Source organism: Stigmatopora argus, chromosome 3 (genome assembly GCF_051989625.1).
Source record: "Stigmatopora argus isolate UIUO_Sarg chromosome 3, RoL_Sarg_1.0, whole genome shotgun sequence".
Classification (NCBI taxonomy): Eukaryota; Metazoa; Chordata; class Actinopteri; order Syngnathiformes; family Syngnathidae; genus Stigmatopora; species Stigmatopora argus.
In genome coordinates, this window is record NC_135389.1 from 19,527,854 (window position 1) to 19,539,668 (window position 11,815).

At 38.1% G+C, this 11,815-nt stretch overlaps 1 protein-coding gene across 7 annotated transcripts in view; it reads left to right on the top strand.

Moving 5' to 3' along the window:
- magi2b (membrane associated guanylate kinase, WW and PDZ domain containing 2b) overlaps positions 1–11,815 on the top strand; it is a 99,992-nt gene that overhangs the window by 72,687 nt on the left and 15,490 nt on the right. For all 7 annotated transcript variants that reach the window (XM_077597432.1, XM_077597427.1, XM_077597429.1 and 4 more), the window contains 3 exons: positions 2,151–2,677; positions 2,761–2,929; positions 11,190–11,221. In XM_077597432.1, the coding sequence (XP_077453558.1) occupies positions 2,151–2,677; positions 2,761–2,929; positions 11,190–11,221 (728 nt within the window). The remainder of the gene's footprint in view (positions 1–2,150; positions 2,678–2,760; positions 2,930–11,189; positions 11,222–11,815) is intronic.

Genomic DNA, 11,815 nt, shown 5'->3' on the forward strand with positions numbered 1-11,815 from the left:
TCAGGGATTTTAATCCAGTTCTTTTAATCCTTTTAGTCTAAAAAAAATCTAAATATATCTAAAATGGTCCGGCCCACGTAAAATCAAGTTGACCGCGAACCAACCCGAGTCTGACACCCTTGGTCTAGGTACATTGCTTGCTTACTCGCTATATTTATATAGTGAAAAAGGGGAATTCACGTGCTCATCATGCTTAAAGCATGACAATATTAGCAGTCGAAAATGACGTTTTTGTCTGCTACCACTGACCAAAACGTTCCATATTAGAGCCGAAATGGGTAAAACGAGATCGGTTTACAAAAAAACGTACTTAAAAAATCCCGTTAAAAGTTGTTACACGGTGAACACGTTTTGAAATCATGTAAAACACGGAAAAACGTAAAAGTTGACAGGTATGACATTTCCAACCAGAGCTGCGTGTACTCGATATTCACGAAGATGAACTGAGCGTCTCCCTTACCTCAGCGTGTTTCCCACGCACTCATGAGCGTCGTAAGAAACATACTGTTATCGTTTTTTTTTTATTTGTATTTTTTTATGAGGCACTTAGGCAATACAGCCGGAACTTTGCAGTGGAGTTTTATGCCAGTTTCCCCAAACATATTGAGTAGCGCGCAGAAAATGGTGCTTTTCCCTCATTTTATCACACTTTGAAGGCAGGACTGCTCGCTATTAAAGTAGTTGTTGTCGTTCTTCATCTTCTTGTGGGGACTCACTTTGAATTTGTACTCTTATTACAGGTGGTAAAATGTCAAGGTTGCGCTCCTAATGTAAAAACGGTTCATTTTAAAGCAGATTTGGTTCGTCAATCACCGTCAATAGCAGCCGATGAGTTAAATGAATACAAATGTTTTTAATCCTTTTTGTAGTGTAATACACTCATACGGACTAGAATAATTTCAAAACTACAAATATGAGTTAGAGTCATGTATCTGCTTCCAAAATATAGAGGAAAAATGACACACACACACACATATATATATATATATATATATATATATATATATATATATATATATATATATATATATATATATATATATACATACATACATACATACATACATATATACATATATACATATATCAGTGGCGGTCCGTGCATTTTCTCGTAGCGCCTTCAACGGGTAAAATCCACTCCCTAGCAGCATTTAATGATGAAATACAAATACTGGAGCTTTTCAGACATTACAACTGGGCCGGGGGGTGATTTTCCCGGGAAAAGACAGCGATGGACGTCAATGGCGAAACGGCAACAATTGCTATAAAATGGGGTAAAATCCACTTCCTAGCAGCATTTAGTGATTAAATACAAACACTGGAGCTTAAATACAAACACTGGAGCTTTTCAGATATCAGAACCGGGCCCACAATTGAAATATTATTCAGGAATATAGCCATATTTTACTCACCAAAAATCCTTTTTACACAATATCCATCCTCCTTTCTTTCTTCCTTCTTTTCTATCGCCATCGAAGCTAATGCTGAAAGTGGAGCCTGTCCTGTCGTATTTCTGGCATAGTCCGTCTTGAAAATGGCTTTAAAGCAATACAACAATATATTTGATGGTGCAGCTCGCTACAGATACACTTTGGTAGCTCTGGCTAATCACTAGCCAATCATAGTTGGTGAAAGCGATGACGTATCCCTACGCCTGCGACAAGGCATTGTGGTGTTGCACACTCGAAATCTGATTGGTTAAATCAACAGTCTTATCAACGCCTGTTTAATGCAGCAGAGCGTGCAGAACTGATTGTGAAGGCCTTGAGGCAGATTTCTGACCCTGGCAACAAATAATGGCTGAAATGTGATTGGTTAAATACTTCAATATGAAAACACACATCTGGAAGCAGTGCAACCAGGGGGAAAGCAATGAAAGGAAGCTAACAGACAATTTGGAATTATTTCATCAAGTATTGATGGACAAAATATAATATATGATTCAGATATTTCTTAGGCCAGCAGAAAAGGCCTTGAAGGCCCTGACGGCCCGCCACTGATAGATATGCTAAATGATTTACAAGTAAACCCTCACATGAGAAACTTTCACTTTAAGGCTCGCGTCCTAAAGTTGTGCAGCCAATGTACGGCACTCGTAAATCAAAAATACAATGTGTCTGACTGACGGTGCCGATCCATGTTTCCTTCAGGTGACGTCATCGTCTACGTAAACGACATCTGCGTTCTGGGCACCACACACGCCGACGTGGTCAAGCTCTTCCAGTCGGTGCCCATCGGTCAGAGCGTCACCCTGGTACTGTGCAGGGGCTACCCACTACCCTTCGAACCCGAAGACCCCAACGCCACCAGCAGTTCCATGACGCCCATCGGGATGGAGCACCGCCCCCTGGTGGTCAACGGCCGCGGCAGCTACGATCCTTATCTGGAGTATCTCTCCCTGAGCTCTCAGCTGCCGGCTCAGGCTTTGGCGCAGGCCGGGGTGTCGCACCCAGGGGACACGCACCTGGACGGCTCCTCGCTGCCGCCCACCACGCCCGGCTCGGGGTCCGCGCTCACGCCGCACGACGACAACGTGTCCATGGCGTCGTCGGGGACGGCCGGCGTGGCCGGGGCCACCGCGCAGCCGGCCGAGCTGCTGACGGTCACCATGGTGAAAGGAGCCGAGGGGTTCGGCTTCACCATAGCGGACAGTCCCACGGGCCAGCGAGTCAAACAGGTTCGGTATCGCCATTTTGGCCGTTTGCGTTCGATTCTCGTTGCATCCGGGATTCCGATGCTAGCGTGGTCTCGCGCTCGCAGGTGCTGGATCCCGGCTCGCAGGCGGCGTCGGGTGTGATCGAGGGCGATCTGATCCTGGAGGTCAACCAGCAGTCGGTGGCGGCGGCCGGACACGGGCGTGTGGTGGAGATGCTCAAAGAGTGTCCCGTGGGGGCTGAAGCGACGCTGCTCATTCAGAGAGCGGCAACAGGTGAGTTGACCTTTGACCTTGACTTTGACTCACTCACGGCCATTGACGGCCATAAATTCAATTGAAATGAATCCTTTGTCTGTTGTCATGCTACTAGTATCATGAGATTTAAAGCTTCACCACGAAATGCACAAATAACAACAACAAACACATAAATAATCAATAAATAATAACAATAATAAATAAATATGAACAAGAAATAGTCAAGAAATAAGTGGTCAACAACATAAAAAAGGGAACTGTGCAAGTAACACTAACAAATGAATAAATAATCAATAAATAATAACAATAATAAATACATATACACAATAAATAATCAAGAAATAAGTAGTCATAAGTGGTCAACAACATAAAAAAGGAAAGTGTGCAAATAACCATAACAAACAAATAAATAATCAATAAATAATAACAATAATAAATAGATATTAACAATAATTAATCAAGAAATTAGTAGTCATAAGTGGTCAACAACTTAAAAAAGGAAAGTGCACAAATAACCACAAACAAATAAATAATCATAAGTAATAACAATAATAAATCAATAGTAACAATAGATAATCAAGAAATAATCAAGACAAGTAGTCATAAGTGGTCAACAACATAAAAAAGGGAAGTGCACAGATAACAACAACAAACAAATCAATAATCAATAATTAATCAATATTAACAATAAATAATCAAGAAATAAGTAGTCAGAAGTCGTCAACATAAAAAAGGAAGTGCGCAAATAACAATAACAAACAAATAAATAATCAATAAATAATAACAATAATAGATAAATATTAACAATAAATAATCAAGAAATAAGTAGTCATAAGTGGTCAACAACATGAAAAAGGGAAGTGCACAAATAACAACAACAAACAAATAATTAATCAATAATAACAATAATAAATCAATATTATCAAGAAATACTCAAGAAATAAGTAGTCAGAAGTCGTCAACAACATAAAAAAGGGAAGTGCACAAATGACAAACAAATAAATAATCAATAACTAATAACCATAATAAATAAATGTTAACAACATTTAATTAATAAATAATCAAAAAATAAGTCGTCAACAACATAAAAAAGGAAAGTGCACAAATAACAACAACAAACAAATAAATCATCAATAAATAAGAACTAAATCAATAAGTAAGTAGTCATAATAATTAGTCAAAAACATAAATAATTTGGGATGTGCCAAGATAAGTAAAAAGGTAATAAATAAGTAGTCAACATAATAATCACGTAGTAGTCAAGTAAATAATAATTGCATTTGCTTTCAAGCATAAATGGCCGTCAAATGTAGAAAAGAGACTTCAATTAGCATTTTCAGACTACTTTGTCAGATTAAATTCAAATTTAATATCATAACGCGAAGAGGAAAATTGGTTGGACACACTGTTAATGTGAAAGATTAAAACATGATTGAATTTGCTGATGCTAGCGTTTCTTAGCAAGCTAACAGTTAGCTTCAAAACAGCACAATTCATGGAATTATTTCTCTGAATAAATGGTTAAATCAACAAAAAGACGCTCACTTATTACTGCTTACAAATAAATGAGGCTTGTAATTTTGGTAAATTGTGTTTCATACGTGAAGAAAATCAACAATTTGAGAGATCGTAACTCGAAATAAGTCAGTTTTGTGCACTCATAATCACAAGTAGTTTGTAAAGAAAGCCTAGTAAAGTGAAACTAAAGAAAGGAAAAGGTCATGATGATACTTTAGGGTGAAAAACAGAAAGTTTATCCCTCTGGAAATATAAACGACCTTTGACCCAGGACTCATCACACAGCAGGCTTGTTTGATTTTAAAAGGTCAAAGATTTTGGAGCAAAGAAGCTACAAAACGTGTTAAATTACATTTGACAACATGCTACGACTCGGCAAAAGAAGCACACATTTTGTAAAAAAAAACAATCCCCAAATTCCTTTTTGTTTAACTCCTGGCTTGTTTTCATTATATTTCAACTTGCTTTATAAAAATATGCTTTTTTTCCCCTTGCAATCATAACAAAAAGGCCACTTTTATGTGTCGTGTGCATAATGTCAACAACTAAAGCTATAGTTCACCTTGATGAAATTTCCAGAGTAAATCAAGAATAATATTTATATAGTCATTATGTATTATAATAATTAAGTATAATCATGAGTTCTATTGATTGGCCTGACTTTCGTGGGAGATTTATTTAATCATCTGTGCCCTTTTCATATTGATATCACATCAAAGAAAAAAAACCTTCATAAAAATGAGTATTAATGTATTGACAAAACCTTTAACTATAATAAAAACTAAATAGATGGCATTTAAAAAAAATAAAATCCTGGTTTTACAATACAGTAATAGTGTCGTATTAGCCAGAGAGGATAAAGAATATATGCCTGTAAACATTATTACTTTGTCTATCTGCATTCGTTGCACTGCCGTTTGTGTTATTATATTAAAGCAAATTTAGCTAAATGCTAACAAATAGCATTGAGGATAAAGAATATATGCCTGTAAACATTATTACTTTTTCTATCTGCATTTGTTGCAATGCCGTTTGTGTTAAATATTTGAACACAAACGGCAGTGCAACAAATTTAGCTAAATGCTAGATACATTTTACTGAAACAGTCTCACATATAAATAAAACACTTCTGCTGACCACTAACATACAAAAAAACCAACAACTCCACATTAGGTTTTATTCGATAAGCAGCCATTACTCATTCGCTGACTTTGACGGCAGGGGACGTCTAATTTGTTGAAATAGGGAGGGCTAACAGCTAATTTTGTCGGCTAGCCTCTCCCAGTTCAAATGGATTGGAATTCAGTTTGAAAAAATGAAATGTTGCAACTGTCAAGTTTTGCCTTATGAAAGCAAATTTAGCTAAATGCTAACAATCAGCAATGAGGATAAAGAATATATGCCTGTAAACATTATTAAATTGTCTGTATTTGGTGCACTGCCGTTTGTGTTATTATAGCAAATTTAGCTAAATGCTAACAAACAGCATTGAGGATAAAGAATATATGCCTGTAAACATTATTACTTTGTCTATCTGCATTTGTTGCAATGCCGTTTGTGTTAAATATTTGAACACAAACGGCAGTGCAACAAATTTAGCTAAATGCTAACAATCAGCACTGAGGATAAAGAATATATGCTTGTAAACATTATTACTTTGTCTATCTGCATTTGTTGGAATGCCGTTTGTGTTAAAGCTTTGAACACAAACGGCATTTCAACAAATGCAGATAGACAAAGTAATAATGTTTACAAGCATATATTCTTTATCCTCAGTGCTGATTGTTAGCATTTAGCTAAATTTGCTATAATAACACAAACGGCAGTGCACCAAATACAGACATACAATTTAATAATGTTTACAGGCATATATTCTTTATCCTCAGTGCTGATTGTTAGCATTTAGCTAAATTTGCTTTCATAAGGCAAAGGTTGACACTTGCAACATTTCATTTTTTCAAACTGCATTCCAATCCTTTTGAACTGGGAGGTGCTAGCCGACAAAATTAGCTGTTAGCTCTCCCTATTTCAACAAATTAGACGTCCACTGCCGTCAACGTCAGCGAATGAGTAAAGGTCGCTTATCGAATAAATCCTAATGTGCAGTTTTTTTTGTATGTTAGTGGTCAGCGGTGTTTGTTCTGTGTGAGATTTTTTCAGTAAAATGTATCTAAAGTGCAGTTAAAGCAACCATGAGAGGATTTTTAGCATTTTGTGTGCGAGATTCAATCCCAAATTCTCTCCACGTTGGACCACATCTCGGTCCTAATCGATTGGGTTGTCTTTTAAAAGGAATCAATTCACATTTACCGTCTTAGAAGTCGTGGTTTTTCTCCTCCCGGGACAAAGTGCTGCCTAATTTGCATTGTTTCTGAGGCGATAGCGCCACAATAAGGACAGTGTGTTTATATTTAATTAGCGGCGAAGGCGCACTCGCTCTTCTCTCTTTTGCAAATTTAATGAATTGAAGTGTAAAATGAATCACAATGGCACAAATGACAAGAGAATGCACGGCGTGGAGCTGACGAGCAGGCGGGGCATAATTATTGAGCAGCCTGCTGGACGGATGTCAGCAAAACTCATGCCAAATGTAACTCAAGTGATCGTATTGATGTTGTGCTGAGTGATCGTATTGAAGTGTGTACCAGAGTCAAATACGTGCGAATGTCGGATGCTTGAGCACTCCAACATGACGGAGTCTCCATCTGCCACCTGGTGGTGAAGCCTTGTCTCGACATATACTTGTGTAGAATTCAATCAGGCCCCCATCAAACCAGGAATCGAGTATGGAACCTCTGAACTGTAAGTCAGAAAGACTAAATAGCACAGAGCTGGATTTCGGAACGAGGCTTATACTCCGGAAAATACGGCTATATCTTTTGAAAGATTTTAGTAATAGATTTATTTTTTGGTTGAGTGGTCAATGTGTGGCCTTACAGTTCTGGGGTTCTGGGTTTAAATCCAGGTCAATCCACCTGTGTAGGTATTCGTGGGTTTCCATCGGGTAACCCAGTTTCCTCCCACATTCCAAAGACATGCATGGTAGGCTAATTGGACACTCTAAATTGCTCTTAGGTATGATCAGCTGGTGATTCAGGGTGTGTCCCCAGCTTCATGCCCGAAAAGTCAGCTGGGATAGGCTCCAGCACCCCCCGCAATCCTATTAAGATTAAAGCAGTTCAGAAAATGAATGCATTTATTGTGAATTCAGTTTTTTTTATTATTAACTCTTTGGTTTGCTTGTCAGGGTTGCCAAATCGCAAAGTCTCCCGCCGAATCCCATGGTAAAAACCGGTACACGGTCGATTGGTCGCCGGTCTTTTGGTCGCCGGTCTTTTGGTCGCCCGGAAGGTTATTGATAATTACCATTTAAATCGTTGCGCAAATTCCCTAAATACAAACTGCGAATTACTATTTAGTCATACTTAATGCCCTATCAATTATAAGGCTAAAGGAAAGCTCCACATTTCCCATACTTTTATTGTGTTTTGTTGGAGAACTTGTTAAGACCCTGACTGACTTGACTAGCTTCTTAAAGGGACAACCCATGTACATACAAACTCTTCTACACTCACAAGTCGGCTCAGTGAAACTGATGCGTAGACCGTGTTGTTTTACCTTGTTTTGTCGCCGGTCTTTTGGTCGCCCGTTGTTTGGGTCCGGGCGACCAAAAGACCGACGATCAAAAGTCCGGCGACCAATCGACCGCACACGGTAAAACCCGCCCTGGTCAATTGCAGCCATCCCAAATATGGTTTTCCCGAATCCAACACTGTATATTTTGCATTTATAACCAGAGATCAGTGGTCATTTGCGCCACACATGAGGTGTCAGACCTGCACAGCACTCATTTGTCCAGAGATTGTTTCTCTTTGCCATCTCGGGCGCCATTCCAGCGTTCCGCGGGCGCTCCGACGACTTGAATCTGAGCCAACAGCAGGCGATAGACAGACTCTCCCGGGCGCCAAAGGAGGCCGGGCGAAAAGCAAACCGCGGCGGCCAAGAAGCCAGTGGGCCGGGTGTGACTCCTCCCTCAAAAGCGCTGGTCCACCAAGCGCTCATTTGGTATTCAGCTGCACGCCCGTGAGAGCGCCACGTATCCGGCACATATGCTGATGAATTTGATTAGCATGTAAATGAAGTCTAAACGTCTCGCGTGAGGCTGACGCTGGCTTTTAATGCCGGTGGACAATCGCCATTTCGAGGCGGCTAATTTCCTTCCTTGTTACATTAAGAAAAGTTTCCTCCCGAATGATCTAATAGGAATTATTTGAGGAATTCTCTAAAGCCCATATTCCCTGTGGGAGGAGCTTCTTTTCGTATAGACGAGCGTAAACGCGCCGCTTCCATTTTGTCACTATGGGCAGCTTTGTTCATATTCAAACATAGAGGCCTACCGTGTTTTTCGCACTATAAGGCGCGTGAAAATTGTTTTATATATAAGGCACAGTAGTAGTAGTAGTAGTAGTGGTGGTGGTGGTGATGGTGGTGGTTGTAGTAGTGGTAGTAGGGGTTGTTTTATAGATCACTAGATTGAGCTGTAGTGGTTGTGTTATAGATCAACCACATTGATCTGTAGTAGTAGTAGTAATAGAGGCAGTGGTTAGGGGTTGTGTTATACATCAACTGGATTAAGCTGTAGTAGAAGTAATAGGGGTTGTATAATACATCAACTAGATTAAGCTGTAGTAGTAGTAATAGTAGTGGTTAGGGGTTGTGTAGTACATCAACTAGATTAAGCTGTAGTAGTAATAATAGTAGTGGTTAGGGGTTGTGTTATACAGCAACTAGATTAAGCTGTAGTAGTAGTAGTAGTAATAGAGGCAGTGGTTAGGGGTTGTGTTATACATCAACTGGATTAAGCTGTAGTAGTAGTAATAATAGTAGTGGTTAGGGGTTGTGTAATACACCAACTAGATTAAGCTGTAGTAGTAGTAGTAGTAATAATAGTAGTGGTTAGGGGTTGTGTTATACATCAATTAGATAAAACTGTAGTAGTAGTAGTAATATTAGTAGTGGTTAGGGGTTGTGTTATACATCAACTAGATAAAACTGTAGTAGTAGTAGTAATATTAGTAGTGGTTAGGGGTTGTGTTATACATCAACTAGATAAAACTGTCGTAGTAGTAGTAGTTATATTAGTAGTGGTTAGGGGTTGTGTTATACATCAACTAGATTAAGCTGTAGTAATAATAGTAGTGGTTAGTGGTTGTGTTATAGAGCAACTGGATTAAGCTGTAGTAGTACTAATAATAGTCGTGTTTAGGTGTTGTGTTATACATCATCTAGGTGGAGCTGTAGTAGAAGTAATAGTAGTAGTGGTTATGTTATACAACAATTAGATGGAACTGTAGTGGTAGTGGTATGGGCTTTTGTTATAGATCCACTAGATAGAGGTCTGCAGAAGGGATTTCATGCATATGATTAAGCAATATCGATCCACATATAAAGCCCATTGAGAAAATGGAATTGTTATAGTTACACCTTATAGTGTGGGAAATAAGGTAGGTTTACTCAAGGATACGAATTGATTTCACATGCACGCTCGTATGTCAAATCCACTTTCACGTAGAAATGTCAGGAATCATGTTATCGACAACGTCGACCTTTATTGCTTCGGTGTAGAACAAGTTGTGTAAAGTACTGCACTGGTACGCTTTCGGCAAGTTGGCTTTACGCACCCGTTGCTCATGTTTTTCAATCATTTTAAGTCACATTGGAGTGTTGATCGCAGGGTTAGCCAAACTATGAAAGTGCGACTAATACTACTAACTAAAATATATATATATTATGTCAAAAACAGCAAAGAAAATGAAATTTTATCTTGTCTATGATTCTTTTATTCAGAATATACTTACTTAATCCGTCCACAGATTGTTTTTAAATCGAACATCACTTTTTGCCCTTTTGATTCATGTGACTTTCTAGCAGAAATCCATATTTTTATGAAGGCATCCATCCTTTGCTATAGAAGACTTAGCCTCATCTCCGCAAATGTTAAGTTCCAAACATGTTTCTATTAGAAATCCAGTGCATGTAGCATACATCTCTCCCATGTGTGTCGACTCTATGTATTTGGGTCTCTCAGTATTCGACTTCTCGCCTCCTTTGATTGTGAGTTGTCGCTGGGGAGCTTTGGTGATAAGAACTGGAGTGCTCCCTACTTTCTGCACGAACATCAAATATAACTGAGTGTGTGTATGTGTGTGTGTGTGCTTGCAGCTAATGATGTAATTATGTTTGGAACAAATGCAACAGCGGCGCACATTAGGGAGTCTTTGGCAAACAAAGTCAAAACACAGGAATGGAAAATGCAACTTTGCTTGAAAATACCAGATATTCCATACTGGATTTAGAGTGGTTGAAGTATACAGTTAAATGTAAAATGTCTGAAAAGTCATGTGGAAAAATGTTAAACTCAAATTCTCTTATATAAATTGTTGTTTTGAGTGTTCCTAACTCATTATCTTTCCTGTAAACTTGGAATTTTGAATGGAAACTACTGAATGAACGCCAATTTTACTTTAAGTGTTAAGGTTTGACTGGTAAGCTTTATTATTATTTTTCATTCCAGTTCATAGAAATAATAACAATGTAAACATGAAATGTAATTTGTATAGTTTTATTTGTATTTTAAAGATATTTTTTTACTTTAACAAATGTTAATTTTGTCGGCAATTGCAGTGATTGTGTTTATTTTTTAATTTCTCTTTAATATTCTGTGTTTCAATAATTTTTTTATATTTATTTCCTTGTTTAGGCCAAGTCTCTCCATGGAAGGCTGCCAAGCAGGTACGTAACAATTAATCGATCTGGATCATATCGATGGTTAAGCATAATTGGATCAAAATCGATAAAAACACAAAACATCAAACCACAGCAGATTTCTTAACCGTGTCGCTTTGTTCAACAGTTGAAATGTTTCACCGTTGAAATATCAAAATATCATTTATTTATATAGCGTCGGGTAAAATAGTACTAATTGTGTTACATGTGTCTTTAATATGAAATCGATTTAATGCCCTCAAATCTGAGTTTGCAATAACGTTAAATATATTATCGTTGTTTTTACCTTGCTAAGTCTGTTAGCTTATCCAAGCAGCTATACTTCAATAAGGAAACTCCACAGACACCAGGTGTGCATTAAATATATTTTCTGAAAATTCAAAATGACAAAAAAACACAATAAATGACTTGTACACACTATTCATAACAAAATCCACAAAGTAGTCAGTGCTAGGTAACAATTAGCATGAGTGAATAGGGTCCACCTTAGCAAAGAGTTAGCTCGGTTAGCATCTACATTAGCAAGATAACATCTTAGCTAGAGAGAACATCATACCTCTACTTACGAATACCTCTAAATATGAAAATTTCCGGTTACAT